The sequence below is a fragment of the Trichomonascus vanleenenianus genome (genome assembly GCF_965637985.1).
Source record: "Trichomonascus vanleenenianus strain CLIB 3782 genome assembly, contig: TRVA0_027S, whole genome shotgun sequence".
Lineage (NCBI taxonomy): Eukaryota > Fungi > Ascomycota > Dipodascomycetes > Dipodascales > Trichomonascaceae > Blastobotrys > Blastobotrys vanleenenianus.
In genome coordinates, this window is record NW_027481860.1 from 12,940 (window position 1) to 30,534 (window position 17,595).

General features: G+C 48.6%; 7 protein-coding genes across 7 annotated transcripts; 4 read left to right on the top strand and 3 right to left on the bottom strand.

The window, feature by feature from the left end:
• Positions 1–1,993: 1,993 nt before the first annotated feature.
• On the top strand, positions 1,994–2,605 carry TRVA0_027S00232 (basic helix-loop-helix domain-containing protein; the record flags this gene model as incomplete). Its single annotated transcript, XM_076685625.1, has 1 exon — positions 1,994–2,605. One exon carries the CDS (start codon positions 1,994–1,996, stop codon positions 2,603–2,605), a length of 612 nt encoding a protein of 203 aa, XP_076540074.1.
• A 798-nt stretch (positions 2,606–3,403) lies between these two features.
• On the top strand, positions 3,404–4,366 carry TRVA0_027S00254 (uncharacterized protein; the record flags this gene model as incomplete). The annotated part of the gene is made up of 1 exon (XM_076685626.1): positions 3,404–4,366. One exon carries the CDS (start codon positions 3,404–3,406, stop codon positions 4,364–4,366), a length of 963 nt encoding a protein of 320 aa, XP_076540075.1.
• Positions 4,367–4,404: 38 nt separating this feature from the next.
• On the top strand, positions 4,405–5,130 carry TRVA0_027S00276 (uncharacterized protein; the record flags this gene model as incomplete). The annotated part of the gene is made up of 1 exon (XM_076685627.1): positions 4,405–5,130. One exon carries the CDS (start codon positions 4,405–4,407, stop codon positions 5,128–5,130), a length of 726 nt encoding a protein of 241 aa, XP_076540076.1.
• Positions 5,131–5,504: 374 nt separating this feature from the next.
• On the bottom strand, positions 5,505–7,223 carry MET3 (sulfate adenylyltransferase; the record flags this gene model as incomplete). Its single annotated transcript, XM_076685628.1, has 1 exon — positions 5,505–7,223. The coding sequence occupies one exon, from the start codon at positions 7,221–7,223 to the stop codon at positions 5,505–5,507; it is 1,719 nt and encodes a 572-aa protein (XP_076540077.1).
• Positions 7,224–10,446: 3,223 nt separating this feature from the next.
• On the bottom strand, positions 10,447–12,348 carry KEL3 (Kel3p; the record flags this gene model as incomplete). Its single annotated transcript, XM_076685629.1, has 1 exon — positions 10,447–12,348. The coding sequence occupies one exon, from the start codon at positions 12,346–12,348 to the stop codon at positions 10,447–10,449; it is 1,902 nt and encodes a 633-aa protein (XP_076540078.1).
• Positions 12,349–12,907: 559 nt separating this feature from the next.
• Positions 12,908–13,624, top strand: SPC25 (kinetochore-associated Ndc80 complex subunit SPC25; the record flags this gene model as incomplete). Its single annotated transcript, XM_076685630.1, has 1 exon — positions 12,908–13,624. The coding sequence occupies one exon, from the start codon at positions 12,908–12,910 to the stop codon at positions 13,622–13,624; it is 717 nt and encodes a 238-aa protein (XP_076540079.1).
• A 1,239-nt stretch (positions 13,625–14,863) lies between these two features.
• On the bottom strand, positions 14,864–16,498 carry ITR1 (myo-inositol transporter 1; the record flags this gene model as incomplete). Its single annotated transcript, XM_076685631.1, has 1 exon — positions 14,864–16,498. One exon carries the CDS (start codon positions 16,496–16,498, stop codon positions 14,864–14,866), a length of 1,635 nt encoding a protein of 544 aa, XP_076540080.1.
• Between the last annotated feature and the right edge of the window lie 1,097 nt (positions 16,499–17,595).

The window sequence follows — 17,595 nt, forward strand, 5'->3', positions numbered from 1 at the left end:
ACTGCATTCCGTAGCTTGCTATATCGATAATATTAACTCAGGGACTACCAACATTTCAAATGCAGGGCAATACCCCTACCTCTAGGTATACACATATAGATAATGACTTTTGTATCGTAGCGCTTGAGATACGTTCTTGACGTACAAATAACGCAGTGGAATGGTTATATTAGCGGTCGCCAACGGCTTGCAAAGTCCGCTCTGTCGCATCATACTATTGTTGGGGGTTAGTGTAAAGCTTGCTATACAAGCACTGCTAGTAAGTTATCTGGACCTTGAAGTAAACTGATAGCTCTCCAGCTCGCGTGTGATATTTCCTGGCTAATTACACCTGCAATTACCACGTGTTCACACGAAGGATATACTGGCATGAGAGGATGAAAAGAATGAGGAAAATAACGAGCGCTATAGTCTTCGAGAAGAGTCTTAGGATTTCGTAAATTCACAATTGCTGCAACCACTATATCATTGGCGGCCTAATAGATCGATAAGTACAACGTGTGCATGTCCGAGATCTCCGAGAAATGATTGCTATTAAGCTCATTGACACGTAGTAACCGTTATTAAACCTGAATCACGTACCTATGTACTTTTTTTTTCATCGTCTAAATCCCCGAGCTATCCGTCCAAGTCTCCACATATAGCTCGGTTCCCCGAGCCGGTTAGCAATTGCAATAGGCCACTCAACGCTTTAGCAATCTCAAATTCCGACCGTGCTTGCTTAATACAGAGTAAACCCCGCTAGGATTACGTATAAAGTACCACGTTATCGACTCATGCTTTGCCGAATTGGCGTATTTGAGTCCAGAGGCCTCACGTTTCAAGCTGCTGATACCGTAGAATTAGTACCTGGCACGTTGCTAGGCTGCATCCCTGGCTGTTTAACTGGGTCACAGCACATATTGCAGCAACCGCTAATCTCGAGCTATTACATTATCCGGGCACGTGTGCGGTAATACTACCAATCACATACCAAAGCAAGGACCATTCAAAGCATCCATTGTTCTGATTTCAAACAGCCCATGTTCAACAGATCAAGTTTAACACGACCAAGCACATCACTTCGAATTGGAATACTAGTACCGTTATAGAAGTAAAACAGAAAGACTAGTGCTGTAGCAGCACTACTGGTAGTACTAACAAAATTCCCCTCTCGACGTACATGCACTATACAGAGTTAATGCTCTCCCCGCCTCAAGCTCTGCAGCAGCACACAGAGATAGATTGAGCGCGTCTAAGAAAGGGCAAAGGCCATGCAGATATCACAGCCCATGTGGCATCCTTTACGGCACTAATAATAAGTGTGCTCCCTACGTGGCCCAATCATCACAGACCATCGAGACCATCGAAGAAACCACGTTTTAGTCACGTTTCCCACACAGGACCCTCGTTTTGCCAATTGGCCGCAAAGTGATCGTCCTAAATATGTAAACCGAGTCAACAAAGCCCCTCCATCCGTCCATAGCGGTGGGGCATCGACCCCGAGAGCCCCCGTGTTTCTACTCGAGTCCGTTGACCAGCCCCAAACGATCCTTTCCAAAAGATATATATTGTACTATTAGTAGTTTTAATCCTATATTTCTTATCAATTGGCGCACTAGATGACGTGATGATTTGATACCAAGAACCCCCTAAGCCTTCCGGCGGCTTCTCGAATCGAGACTGCGGAGTGCTGCTTGCTGAACCCCCCTTGGCGGCACCCGCCAGGGGCACTCGCCAATCCGCTGAGGCGTGAAAGGCCATGCCCCCATGTGCCATAGACAGTCTGTGCTGGGCGAGTTCGTGGGCCCCGGCCAATGAGATGGGAGCTCCGATCCCACATGCGATCTGCGAAATATGCGATGACCCTGGGACAAGCCTCACCAGAACAGCCAAGAGAGGCGGCGTAAATAGTTAGTAGAACAGTAGTGTTGGATTAGGTATATAATCAATGATGGTTCCCCCCTTCGTAGAAGACCTATGTTGCTCAGACAGCATCATTTCGTAGAGAGTTATGGACAGGATCCCACCGCTCCAGCTTCCAGAGCCAGCTCTATCTATCCCTACCATATCGGACCCGCCGCCTTCTCCGCCGGATGTGCCGCTGTACAAGCTTTCCAGCCGTAACAGTAGTATCCGGTCGAGCAGTATTAGCAATGGGGTGTCCAAGTCGGCACCCCGGAAAATAGCGCCATTGCCACCGGGTCGACCTGTCAAGGCGACATTGGACCAGCTGCGAGAGCAGAAACGCCAAGCACGCAAGCTGGCTCATTCAGACATTGAGCGACGTCGTAGAAACAAGATTAATGAGCAATTCGACGCGCTCAAGGACCTCATCCCCACCTGTACAGAGTTCAAGTCGAGCTCCGGAGGTGACGTTGGTCTTCACAAACTAGTCATTCTCCAGCACACAGTGGAGTACATTAAACATCTCAAAAGCTGCCTCAAAGAGCTCAAGTACGACCCTCCACCACCATCATATTCGTTCCCTCCGCCACCGCGACAGTGTTTCAATTCGCCGCCTATCTCGCCGGAGGATTTCAGAAGACCCTCCTCTTCCTCTACTGCGTCTTCAGACAGTGAGGAGTCGTCAAGCCGCCTACGAATTGCTAACCTGCTCTCTTAATTTATTTATTTATTTATATACACCTGCGGACCCGCAAGTACGTCAATTAGATACTGCCGTTGAATCTTCAATTAATAGTGACGGGGGTTTGGGGGCAGAGCCCCCAACTACGGGAGCTCGAGGGCTGGCCCTCGAAGACACTCGTACCCAGTGCAATTGGGGGGCTAGCCCCCCAAACCCCCCCTTAGCTCCGCTCCGCGGAGAGGTCGAGCTATCGTACTTGATTGGTACCAAGATTAAGGTGTCGATTATGGTATACCAGGTGAAGAGTCCTCATTGGACTTGGGGGCCAGCCCCCAAACCCCCGTAGCTCCGCTTCGCGGAGATTTGAAGCGATTGGAGTAAACCGGGACCAGAAGACTTCACTTAAAATACGTAATAGGTTTGCTTATTCTATAGCAAATTCACCGTCATGTCAATTGGATTTTTCATTTGTACAGCATATTTGTGCCGTGGATGCCTCCCGAAGGGTCAGGAGTAGTTTTCATAGATTAAGAATCAACTGGGATGGATGCTTCGGTATCGAATCTATCAATGGGAAACAGCCCTCTTTGAGGAATCGCTCTATTTTCTTCATGTGTACCGAGGGATATCGGCAGGTCAATTGTATCACTGTCGTCAAAATGGAAAAGAGGAGCTACGATATAGAATACGATATAGAATAATGAAAGGTAAATAAAAGGTGCTGCTCCTAGATATTGAGGCTAAGCTAAGTTACCAGAGTTGAAACCTTGATTTCGGCTATCGAATAAGTAGGGTTACCCAAGGAGTGCAAAACATCGAATCGCGTTGCTATTAATGACATTCCCCCCGGAGTTATGGCTAATTATTCTCGAATACGTTGCAGAGCACGAGCATGGAAAAGATGCTTGGCTGTGGCATAGTCGATTGATTTGCCGCCAAGTAGACTACCTCGCCCGCTCATTGATCTGGAAGCAGCTGAAGGTCACATTCAACATGAAACCGGCGGCACCGCGGTATCCCAGCCAGACACTATACCAAGTTGTTGCAAAAGCGATTGAGCCTTGCTGGAGCATGTTCATCCACGTCTTTGACTTCTTAGAAGGCGATGCCACGGACAACCACGAACTTCACGAGCGCAACAGCATAATGAGCAGTATAGTCACTCAAGGTACGCTGGCGACGGCCGACCACGTTCTTGGTAGCTTGGAAAGAATGGTCCGAACGAGCTCATTTGATGGCCGATTTAATGCTCGGAATCACATTGCACTGGCAAAAGCAGAATTGCGCTGCTACGGCTGGTACAAAAACCGCCTCAGCGAATTCACTAGAGCTTTGTTTTCATATAGGGATCCGACTATGCTTATCGAGGAATACACGCAGTTGATTACAGCTTGTTTGGCCCAGGAATTCCTGGGGCACACGCTGCCGGGGTATTACGCGAATGATATCAGCAGCAGGAATGTAACCCATATGGTTGACCAAGTATGGAAGAACAGAAATTACATTCAGAAGCTCGAAGTAGTTGCGGATGGAGCTAGCGAAAATCTCGAAAGGATACGAGTCGCATATGTACAGCTGGCACGAGCACTGTACGACTGCTCCTCACTACAAGTGTTGCTTCTCCGGAATGAGTTCCCATTTGACGTGCCGGTCGAAATTGCGAGTATACACCGCGAAAATGCTCGTCCCGGTCTGTCTATTATAGCCAGGCCGGAGAGGGGAACATCACGCTGCTCGAGTTTAGAAGGAATCCAATGCTGCATACTAATTCTGCCTCACTTTCCCACCAACTGTTAAACCAGGACAGCGAGCTAAACGTGACAGAACTACGGCTCATGAGAAGCACTTTTTGGCCAGATGAATTTGATAAGCTCAGGCAGTTAAGATGTTTGACGAAACTCACCATATTCATCTCCAACATACCGTCAAAGTTGCGCCTACCGGAGACGCTCGAGCAGCTGTCAATGTTTTGCGTCCACGGTTACTCTCGCGATCCTATTACCATTGAAGCGCTGAACGTGAGGAGGCTGGAAGTCGATAGGTATGATATGCTCAGGGACTGGGCTTTTGTCTGCGAGAGGGTCACTCATCTAATTGTGTGGGACCAGCACACTGAAAGTTTCCCACGGCCAAATGGACTCAACCCTTTTCCCATGCTAAAGTCATTGCAGTTGCACCTTTTCTTACGAGTACGGATGCAACAAATGATACAATTTTATAAACCGCCATGTGTCGAGGTGTATGGGTTTCCAGGGCACCGACCTACTGAGTTTTTCGAGTGCCAATCTGCTTTCGAAGGTTGGAGTGACATGCGCTACATTCCGCCCACCATGGCCATTCTAGTTGATCCCCTACACCCACCTTCTGATTTACTCAAAGTGATAAGGTCATTGCTTGCTAAAACAGAAGTTCATATCCATGTTGTTGGGTGCGAGAACTTGAGCGACCCGCTTGGGCTGTCTAGATATGCGCAGTATCTTCATAGAGTGTGTGACGAGGCGCTAGCCATCAGCTGCTATCGTATAGATCCAAGATTTGCTACAGCTCGTGTGTTGTTATAATGTATCTTAGAATTGTCGCGAAATCCGCCTGAGCCTCACGAGCCGCACTAGCGGGTGCAAACCCCTACTGGGGCGCTGCCCCAGACCCCGTTACTAGGGGGGTTGCACCCCCCAAACCCCCCGCCCATGCGCCCCAGTATAAATCCACTGGAGGAAGAAATATTGTAAGAGTGTATATGGGGGGGGGGGACCAGTCCACCAAACCCACACTGAGGCTCTGATTCGCGAAGGAGCCGCATGAGCCGCAGTGGAAGGAGGGGGGTTTGGGGGTGCAACCCCCCTAGTTACGGGGTCTGGGGCAGCGCCCCAGTAGGTATGAAGGATTTGAGCGGATGCTATTCACATGGCATATCTATAAGGATACATGACTTTTTCTAATTGCCAAAGAAGCCCTGAGACTCGAGGAGAAGAATAATCTCGTGGACGGCGGTTCGCACGTCAATCTTGGACAGGTCAACAGTAATGTCGGCGTTGGTTGGAGCCTCGTATGGGTCGTCGACACCGGTGAAGCCCTTGATCTCGCCTCGTCGCGCAGCAGCGTAGATACCCTTTCGATCGGTCTGCTCGGAGTGCTCGAGAGGAGTAGCAACATGAACCAGGAAGCAAGAGCCAGACTTCTCAATGGTCTCCTTGGCCAGGTTTCGCGAGTCCTCGAAAGGAGCAATTGGGGCGGCAATTACCGCAGCACCGGCTCGAGTCAACTCAGCAGCAACGAAGGCAATTCGCTGGATGTTCTTGTTTCGGTCCTCCCGCGAGAAGCCCAGCTCGGAGGACAGCTCGTGTCGCACAGTCTCACCAAGGAGCATGCTGACGGACCGGCCGCCCTGCTCGTTAAGAGTCGTCTGCAGAGCACGAGCAACGGAATCCTTACCCGAGTTGTAGTAACCAGTGAGGAAGATGGTGAAACCCTGCTGGGCTCGCGGCGGGTGCGATTCTCGCAGAACCTTAACGACTTCTGGGTACGAGAACCACTCTGGGATGTGAGTCCCGAGTCTCAGTCGCTTTCGCAGTTCAGTACCGGAGATGTTGAGCGTCTTGACGCCCTGGGGCACCTCGTCGACTGGCATGTACTCGTCAGTGTCTGGAAGGTAGGTCATCATCTGGAACGGAACAACCTCAATGCCAAGCTCGTCTCGGTACTTCTCTACGAGAGCCTGGGCATCGTAAGGGCCGTAGAAGTCAACACCCTTGGAGTTGGAGCCCGGACCTGCGTGGTCTCGGCCGACAATGAAGTGGGTCGCACCAAAGTTCTTTCGGATGATAGCATGCCAAAGTGCCTCTCGGTCACCACCCATTCGCATAGCAAGGGGCAGCAGAGAAACCATGGCCATTCCGTTAGGGTATCGAGGCAGCAGAGCCTGGTAGACTCGCACTCGAGTGAAGTGGTCAATGTCACCTGGCTTGGTGAGGCCTACTACGGGATGGATAAGCACAGTAGCCTGTCGCGATCGTGCAGCACGCACAGTAAGCTCTCGGTGGGCCCGGTGCATCGGGTTTCGGGTCTGGAAAGCAACCACCTTGTTCCAACCAAGCTTATTGAATTGAGATCGCAATTCGGCCGGAGTGTTTCGCAGACCAGTGTAATCATAATGGTTCAATCGATTCACGGCCTGAACCTTACCACCAATATAAAACTCCTTGGCAGAATTGAACAGGTACTTGATAGCTGGGTGCTCTGGGTCGCCCCGGAACACTCGCTCGGCCTCCAACTGCTTGTTTGGCTTGTAGACGTCTTCGATGGTGATGATAGCCAACGGAGAGTCGTCCCGGAAGTCCCGAAGGGTGTATCGAGCACCTGGCTGGATAGAAAGCGACTCAATCTCCTCCTTGGATACATCCAAAGTGATTGGCATGGAGAACAGAGTGCCGTCGGCCAATCGCATGTTGTCCCGGACTCCGGTGTAGTCCTTCTCGGACATGAACCCTTCGAGCGGTGAGAACCCACCGTTCATGATGAGCTCGAGATCACAGAGCTGACGCTCGGTCAATGTGATGTCCCGGAGGCTCTGGGCCTCCTCCAAGAGCTGGGATCGGATAGGCGCGTCTCGGGCGAGCAAATCCTTGAGAACTCCTCCATGCGGTGTGTTGGCCATTTTTTCTTTGGATATGCGAAGAGATTTTGGCAGATTTACGTATTTATAATAGCTGCGAGGATCTCCGAGGACTATGATTCATCATCGTCTGCTACAGTACCATCGCTCGAAGCCACTCTATCGCGCTTGTGCGGAGTGTTCCGCTGCAGCGCGCCTTCCCTTTCGGGCCGTTTGTGAAATGACGACATCGCCACCCCCAATATCGCAACGCCATTTCAAATTCAAAACCCGCCCTGTGATTGGGCAACCAGCCACGATTCAGCGGTTATTGAGACGTTTAATCGGTGTGGCACTAGGTGGCTTGCATGCGTCACAGCCGCCAGATTATGGATTGCGCCATTCCAGACTGTGGCTTGCCAGGGTACGATTGGAGTATGTAGTTTTGTAGGTTAGTTTATGGCTCTTATATTCGTCGGTAGGCATTATCGTCGGCGATTGCGCCCCCTGTGATGTAAGCCAGCTGTGGCTGGTGCTTAATCTCCGTCGTGACGACAGTTGATTATGCGTAGCCGCACGCGAGTCGGGGGTAAGGCGGGGGCCACGCCAATAAATATTATTCACAGACCGGTCTCGGCATGACGACAGAATTTTAGTTCCTGGGGCTCTGCCCCAGACCCCGTTAGCTAGGGGCAGAGCCCTAGGACCCCCATTCCCCTCGATCCGAGCCGCTAGGGCTTGTTTTAACAGCACTCACAGAACATCTGGCCGACTTGACGTACTTGATTCAAGTCGAAAAGGTTTTTCAAACTCACTACCGGTAGCAGATAAAATTGTCTATCGTTGCAAAACTTTTGTATAGCTGTACAAGCAGGTTCAATACCTACGTAATATGAATGTGCAAGAAACTAGGTAAAGTGGGATTCGCAATGCCAACATCACCAACCCATCCATAAAAAGATTGGGTTCTTATTGCTTACCCTGTGGCCAATTTGATACTACCATCTTTGGTGACCTAAATCTTGATAAATAAAAAACATATATCTTGAAACGTTGGTTACCGGTATTCTGTGTTGGTTTTATACAAAACGCAACCTAATTCCCTGAAATTGATGGAACGCAGAAAGGCATACCAGATTTCTCTCGGCGACCTGAGTAATATCACCAGCACCTAATTGAATGCGTAAACGAATTGCGGTAAACAGATTACGGTTCATGCTAGCGTAGTAATTGTTCAGCAACACATTTGACCGGCTGACACTTCTCGGCACGAAGGAAGGAAGGAGGAAGGAAGAACCCAATTCGGGCTATTTCCCGGGCTTGGTTTTCTTGGACGTCCTTTTTTCGTTGTTTATTCACACTTCCAGCCTGCTTCTTTTATGAACCCTGCGTCCATTTTTACTTTACCGCCTTCGCTCCCATTCTTTTGGATCCTTCACTCTCTTTTCTAATTCCCTCAATCTCTTTATCAAGCCCCCACACCCGCTTTATGTCGTCCTCCGTAATAGAGTTTAATTCGTGCCCATACTTCTCGTATAACCATGTAGCCTATGGCCAATCCACGAATGTATCAAACCCGTATCCCTCAAGTATTCCATCTAAGTAAAGCGCTGGGCAAAAGTCCAGGGCATGCACATATGCTAGTTGCCGAAGGATCTAGTGATGCGAACGCAAAGAGCCATACAACAACTTTAAAGCTTTGACCCTGTCTGACGAAATTGGTCAGGAAGCAGGTTTACAAATATAACTCCATTTTTATCAATTTCCCTTTCTGCATTGATTACCTTTTCCATAATCTCCCGTCGCTGTTTGCTCGACAGCTGTTGCAGCAATACATGGTCCATGTAATTCCCATCGATATATTCGCTGAGAACGACTGGAACTTCGCGACTCTCTTGCACAAGACAACCGAGAAAGGCAGATATGGACGAATAGGCAGACAGTCGTAATAGGTAATCCCCTGGCCGCTCATCGCTTTGTAGAATGTCATATTTGAAATCATTTGAGCCACGGCCTTAATAATTCTATCATGGAAATTTGAATAGACGCTCACATTTATAAAGTTAATCAACAACCACACAACATGGGCGGAACGGAAATCGACCATGACATAGCACAGTTGGACAGTACTATCTTGGCACGGTTAAACAAAAAATGCCTTAAGCCCGGAGAAAACTGGGAAGACGTCGAGAGTGACCCCAGCAGCTCTGATAGCAGCTGCGGCAGCACATGCAGTAGCAATGGAAGCGACCATATTGCCATTGAGAAAGCGGACGAATATCCACTAGATGTAATTACCGAAGACAACGAAAACACCGACCGAGGATACTCCTACGAACCAAAGTACACAAATCCTTACAGTTGGCGCCAGTTCAGTGGAACGACTCAGCTTATGGTAGAGCAGCAACAAGCTCTAACCGTGCCCCAGGCGGACCCACCTCGAGCCTTACAGTTCATACGATACAGCGAAGTAGAGCGGAAGCAGCCTGGGCTAGCCCGATTTGTGTTCAAGGTCAGTCACAAACTGGTGACAAAAACAATCAAATTCGTATATAAAGCAACATTCACACCTAGCTAAGCAATTAAACGGCTACAGGCCTGTCAACAGCCTGTATTTTATATAATTCAGTATTAGTATACCCCTGTTAACAGCTGGCGATGACCAGATGCAGGAGAACTACATGCATAATGATCTGATAATCCCGCGATCGGACCCGATCTAATCTAATCAATCTCCTGAGAGTGTACCGTTTGTATTCCACTATTCTAATAGTTGGACAAAATTTTGGTATATTCACCGTCCTACCTATCGCATATTATTAAAGCACTAGTCTATCACTTTAGCATTTAATACGCTTTGTTTTGATCTTGTACCGCAGTTGTGGGTTAAAGTCCGATCTAGGCATCCAATCAGGCCACTCTTCCGCATCGCATATTTAAACGTTAACGTACATATTATTCTAACCACAGGGGTCATTCTTCCTCCACATTTCATCTAATAACAAATATATTAAAGCGAAACTACTAACCATGCTGAAAGTCGAGCCGAAAAAGACGTTTTCCGCAGAAATTAAGCGGGTCGAATCCAAAACACGCCAATCTCCCGAAGCCAAGAAAGAAGAGTGCTGCGGCTGCGGAGGGAAAAACTGTGACGAAAAGAAGAAGGCCAGGGAAAAGGTCTATCAGGACTGGTGAGGATGCATATGTTGTACTTGTTAATCTATTACATTTTTCCACCTTATCCCATATGGTAGCTGTTCCTAGTCTATTGTCTATCATCTATCATTTACCGTCTACCCTTTGGTCTGGCAACTTCTCGCTCAACAACCTCTCCAACATTGCCCATATCTTCCATCTGATCTTCAGCAATTCGCACCTCTTCTCGTCGTTCCCACCATCTGCTATCACATAGCTCAAATGCAATCCGCTTGAGTTCCTTGCCTCGCGCATCCCTAGTAGACTTGATCGCCCAGTCGAGGAACTCGAGAGCGCATCGCTGGTAGAAGGATCGCAGGTTTTCAAATGGCTTTGGATGGGGCAGCCATGGCCGCATATCCGGAATCGTTTCCTGCTTTTCTTCCTCCTCTTCTTCTTCTTCCTCTTCTTCCTCCTCCTCCTCTTCTTCTTCCTCCTCAGGTTCATCCTCGTCATCGTCACCATCTTCATCATCATACTCGTCATCCGAGCCCTGAATGCCTTCTTCAATCTCCCGCAGGTCTTCCCACAGAACCTTCATACCGTCCAGCTTGTTGAGATCAACAGAGTAGAACGAATCAATGCAATATTCCTTGTCGCCATCTTCCCACACACCGCCATAGATAAATAGAGTATCGTCAGCAACACAGGTGGCCGCATTGAACCGCGCGTGTGGAAGTGTACCGACCACTGGGTATTCTCTAACTGGCCCTGCGTCCTCATCAGACGTCTCGCTCTCCGGCTCAGGCGTCGATCTCCTACTGCTGCTCTCAGAGCTCTCATCCTCACCTTCCTTGTCGTCTACGATACCCAGCTTGTCCCGCAGAATGGCGGAGAGATTGGCCTCCAGCTCAGCGTCTCGTTCGGCACGGCTCTGCGCATTAGAGACGGCCTTCTGACCCTTCTTTCGAGCAGACCTTAGAGTCAACGAGAACCATCGGTTCATCTCTATCTGGTATGCAAAAATGTTGTTGTAGAACTCAGAATCCAGGCTCTCTTCCGTCTCATCAGTATCGTAAACACCTCCAAAGAGAATGCCTCGTCCCTTGTGGTGCACCATTGAGCACCCGACTCGCGGAGATGGGGCGAACCCACTCTTCCTGCGTCTCTCCCATCGAACACTCTTAAGATCGGACTTCATCTTGAGGATCCACGTGTCCTGGTGCACTTTACCCTTCTGCAGGCCCTTGGCAGCCTTGACCTTCGAGTACCCGCCCCACAGAACGGCACCTTCGGCGCACGGCAGGAAACTGTGGCCAGATCTGGCGTCCGGTACAACGTGAGTCTGGGGGAATTCGATCTGGATCCACTTGTAGGAAGTCACATCGAATGCCCACAGATCATTGAGGTACGTAGTAGAGGAAGCCAGGTCTCGGAACCCGCCATGCATAAGGATATAGTTCTTCCAGCACGTCATTCGGTGGCCAGATCGGGCGCTAGGGCCCTTCTTCTGCTCTGATTTCTGCCATTCTTTTGTGGTTGGGTCGAGAAGCCAAGTGTCTCCGTAGTGGTAGAAAGTGTTCTGCTTTGGCGAGGAGAACTCACCGCCAAACATGAGGATTACACCGGACGGATGAACACACATAGCATGGCCCGATCGTGGCAGAGGACTGTTCGGAGAAGAAATCTTCCTCCATTGGTCAGTATCGACGGTATAACTGTACAAATCGTTGTAGAATACAGCCAGGGAACCGTTTGTCGTCTCTCCGCCAAACATGAACAGCTCCTTCTTCCCGTGGAGTGGTGACGCCACGATAGCTGAGTTGAGCCTCTTGCTGGGTCTGTCGCACGTGGTGATCGTGACAGCCTCGAACTGGGCCTGTTCTTTGGCGTACTGCTCGAGGATCTCCTCAATACCGATATCCTCTTCCTCTTCGCCGCTCTTCTTGGCCTTTTTCTTGTTCTTGCCCTCGGCCTTGGCCTGGGCCTTAGCGTTCTTCTCGGCCATACGGGCCTTTTTGGCGTCCTTGTCTTTCGAGTTCTTCTTGGCCATTGCTCTTGGTAGCTTGTCAGACCGATTGATAGCAAGGCTGAAATTTTTCAATTTTGAGACACGCTATTGCGGCGTTATTTCAGCGGATATTGTACAACTGCGTAGTAATCTTGACTGTTACGTCAAGAATTTGCTGCTTCTTTAGCTTTTTATAAAGGCTACCTATCCATAATAACTAATTAGACACCATTATGCCTTTTTTTCTTTCTATCAAAATCCTAGGGAATGCTATCAACTACGATCGAGAGCTCTACGTCCGTTTACAGCACTATAATCAGGTGAATTATTGGCCTTACCCCTGGAAATATGACATCGGAGATGACATTCAAGTGCCAGACTTTCAAGTAAATTAAAGTACTTGATGGAGATAAGACCCACGGCCAGGTAATATTATCATTCCCTTGCAAATTTGCATTTAGCAGATACAAATACTGATGTACAGCTGCCATCCAGCATTCGTCCTATAATGGTAGCCGCATGTGCGGTCGGACTTCCGGGAACATAATCACCAACTTTTTGTTTACGCGACGACAGTTGCATAGGACGGTTCAAGCAAATAATGGAGAATGGAAATGTGGGGATAACTCAGGTCGCCAAGCCCGATCTCCAGGCTGATAAGCTCAGGAAACGTATGGACGCGTTCAGGAGCCAGTTCGACGGGTATATCGGCGCCAGTCGGCAGAAAGTGCTTGACATGAGAAACGAGCATGCACGGGCACTAAGCGACGCTCGCGAGAGCCAAAAGGAGCTGAGTAACGAAATTGAAGAGCTAAACCGTAGAGAAGTGGAAATCGCCAATGCACGTGCTAAAGACCAGCGGGAACTGGAGGAGAGCAGAAGCGCGATAGCAACATATGCGGCGAAGCGCGATGGGGTTAAGAGCTCCAATGATCAGCTGTTAGATCAAATAGCTGAGCTCAGGCGGCAGATCCAGAGCAGGCGGGAGGAAAAGAACAATCAGCAGCAGCATTTGACCAAACAGACGAGCTTGAATGCACCGGAATTGGCGTTTTGGGAGCGGATATTGGGACTGAGGATAGAAGGAGCGAGCGAAGACTTCATCAAGTTTGCGTTCACGCTGATTGACCCTAGTGATGTTGATAAGGAGTACTATTTTATTGTCGATTTGCGGTCACACGACTATGCTGTTTCTGAGTGTAACCCGCCGCTGGATGAAGAGGTTCTGAATAAGATAGTAGATGACTTGAACGAGTCTCGTCGGCTCAATTTGTTCCTCAGGGACATGCGAAGGGCATTCAAGAACTTGAACTTATGATCTATTTGTATATTAGTTTATTTATTTATTTGTGACTTAATAGACGTTTACTAAATCACTATTAACTTTTTGAACATATGAAATGAAGCCTTCTAATATTGAAATACAGTCTATAATGTCAGTGAGTTGACGAATACTCGATTTTCCCAATATGCGAATAATAAAAATCTTGATTAATTATTCAGGGAGAAACAGGACTTATCTAAGGACATGAAATTTCTAATTCAGTTCTACAAATTTCCAATTGACGCAGGACGAGATGTGGATAGACGACTTACAAATCTCGATCTCCCACAATTCCATTGTCACCATAAGGGATGGGATTCGGATTGTTCACTTTGACGATGCCAGCAACAGTAAAGTACTCATTACTCTGGGGGTCCGTGGCCGTAGCGATAAAGGAATATTCTCCCTGTGGAACATCGCTGGGCACAAGAAGCGTCTCGGTATATCGCTCAAACATGTCGGTTTTCTTTACAGGACAGGGAAGTCCCACAAGCCGAGAGTGGAAGCAGAAGTCCAGGAATCCGTCAAATAGCGTTTCGTTTTGGCTGTATGCATTGAGCTTTAATAACGAGCCCTTAGTGATTGTCTTTGATAGCTTTGCTTCAAGTTGCAATACAGTAGGTACTGGCTGTAGGGGGAATGGATAAGCCACAAACGAGGATATTTTCATCAACGGCACAGCATCTTTTCTGGTACACACGAATAGGGGCATATTGTTCGGGACTTGCTTGCAGGCATCGAATTTCGCAACATCCTCTTCATTATACACTTTCTCTAGCAGTGTCGTCACAGTAGTCTTCAACTCGCTATCACCGGTGATCACCTTAACGGCCAGTGCACTAGACCAAAATAAAAATAAGAGGAACAACAATTTCATCTTTACTGTGTTTTCATTGAATATTAGTGTGTATATATAATGGCGTTTTTTATTGGGTCGTATAAGCTTTGATGATAGCCGTTTCACGGTGTTACGGTTATTCAGAAACTTACCGTTGAATACAGTTACAGGCTGTGACAGCAACTGCGATACGGGGGTCTGGGGGCTGGTCCCCAGCTATGGGAGCTCGAGGGCTGGCCCTCGAATGTACTGATTCGAGAACACGCTATTACGGTTATTCAGAAGCTTATCACAGCCACTTTCATTTCAATGATTTTACAATGTATAGTGTGTGAAAACAATGGTCAACAACTCATTAGCAAATAAATACGTATACTGCATAAAAATAAAGATCGTTAGTCAGAGTCCTTGTGCAACTTGCCACGCTCCTTGGAGAGCTTGACGGACTTCTTGATGTTGAACCCGTCTGACAAGAGCTCCTGGGCCTCCTCGAGACCAATGTTGGACAGCTCAGGGAAGCAGAAGATGACAAAGATAAGTGACAAGAAAGAGATAGCGGCGAAGAAGGCGAATGTACCGGTCGGCGTAATCTTCTCCATCATAGTCAAGAAAGTAGAAGCAATGATCAGAGAACCGGCCCAGTTAGTGCAGCAGGCAAAAGAACTGCCAAGACCTCGCACCGACATTGGAAGCAGCTCAGACTGCTGCCATGGCACGGCACCAACACCGGAGGCAAAGAATGCAACATAGAGCATCATGGCCACAAGAATAACGATGCCCCATCCAGATATGCCTGACCCAGATGTATTCTGGACGGCATTATGGCCTTCGACTTTAATTGGCACAAAGTGGAACGCAACAGCGGCGAGGATGAGTGCCGCAATCATGCCCAGTAGCGAATAGATCATCAATGGTCGTCGTCCTACTCGATCGACGAGGAAGTACACAAGAACCGTGAAGACAAAGTTCGTACCAGCGACAATAATAGATACAGCAGTCGGGTTGTTGAAGCCGACATCAGTGAAGATGGTGGCCGAGAAGTACATGAGCGAGTTGAAACCGGTGAACTGGTTGATACCCTGAGAGCCACACACGATGACGAGAGCTCGGAAGTTGGATGGGATGCAGTGGAGCTCTCGCAACTTGAGCCAGAGCCGGCCAATGACACTGGTGCCTGGTGGATAGATCTCCTTGGTCGTCTCAATAAGCTCGAGTACTTTGGCATCGATAAGCTCGTCACTCGCACCATTGTGGGTTCGAGCAATGACCTGCCGGGCCTCTTCCAACCGGTCTTTCTGGACAAGGTATCGCGGCGAGTCTGGTAGGAAGATCATAGCCACAGACTGGATAATAGTAGGGATAATGGAGATGCCAACGAGGATTCTCCAGCCGTTCTTGGGCTTCTGGAGACCGGCACCAATGGCATATGCAAGAAGCTGGGCTCCGGTTCGCACAATTGAGGAGACAGTCACCATTCGGCCTCTGAACTTGGGTGGTGACAGCTCGGTGATGTACATTGGCGCAACGGTAGCAGCAACACCGACACCCCAGCCCATGACGAATCGGCCGCCAATCATGGTCCACACGGTTTGGGCGCCGCACTGCATAGCAGCACCGACAATTAGGAAAAGGTTGGCTCCAATGGAGACCCACTTTCGGCCAAACCAATCGGCCAGGCCGCCAGCAATAGCGGATCCAAAGAAGGCACCGAGGGAGGTTGCAGAGGTAATGAACTCGCTATTGCCGTACGTGAGCTCTTTGCCGCCCAGATCAGTGCCAATACTGACGAGCGCCGAGCTAATGTAACCGGTATCATAACCGAACATGAAATGCGACACGGAAGATGTGAATACCAGCAGCCAGAGGAGCGCAGTAGGTGTGGACTCGTGGAAGCCCGCATCAGCATCAGCATTGACTATTGCCTTGGAAATATCCTCAGTGTACAGGATCTCTTCCTTGGAAGCTCCTAGTTCGACCTCGGGCTCCGGAGACGACCCGAAAGCGTTGTTATTAGTGTTATTAGCGGACATAGGAGAGACTTTTCTAGCTAACGGATTTACTCTGCCTAAAATCTAGCTTCCCTGACGAGGGTCTTATATATACACTCATTTGACGGCACAATTATGCAGCACTGAGTGCTCAAACAATTCATGCCCATCCAAAAAGCCGTATGCATTACGCATAAAGCCCTCAGGCTCACCGAGATTTAGCCCTCGGAACCATTTTCCATTACCATATCCACCTAAGTGGGGCAGAAGATCCTTGCTTAGGCCTTGCAATTATCGTAAATACCCCAGAATTGGCCTTTCCGCCGTGCCTTCTCCGAGTATACAGGCCTTGAGCTAATCAGTTAAAAGCCGCAGAGGGCATCTCGGAGTGCAGCGCCGGACACAATACGCCCAGTGGACGCAATGTCGGCCAATCATAACCCCTCTTTGCCTCGGGCATAGACCGACAGATCTAACACTTCTTTCCCCCCAGAGATTAGCCCAAAAGGGCTATCCCTCCACATTATCTACCCCGGAATCAATTTCCTAAAACTGTGGGGGATATTTCTTGGAAGAACTTGGATTTCTAAGCGTTAGAATACCCGCCGTTTCATTCGTTCGTTGGAGGAGTATTCCCTCGGAGCTGCCATCCCGGGCAATGCTGCAGGAGGAGGGGAAAATTTTTGTGCGACACCTTTCCTAATGGGGAAAGAGGCATGAAGAGCGTTCCCACCTTTTGGTTAGTCGTGGGGCACTACGTGGGGTTCGATGAAGTCATATGGATACGTGCTCTCTAGCAGTTATTCTTCAAGATTATATTCTTCAATGGATTCAAGACTTGTTGATCTATGGCTTGCTTTCATGAGTCTTCTATGGGTTTAAGGCTTGTTGATCTATGGCTTATTTTCATGGTGCTCTATGGGGTTCAAAGCCTGTTGAGGATGTTACACGGCTTCATGGTGTTCTACAGATTCTTTCATAAAATTGTATATTTAGTACCGGTAATATTAGAAGTGGCAGCCATTTCATGAGCAAAGTTATTCGCATTTGATGAAGTAAGAAGTATTATGCAGTACCCGATTAGGCGAATTACATAGAGGATAGGTGACCTAAGTCGTCGTTTCTAGAAAATACCTTTG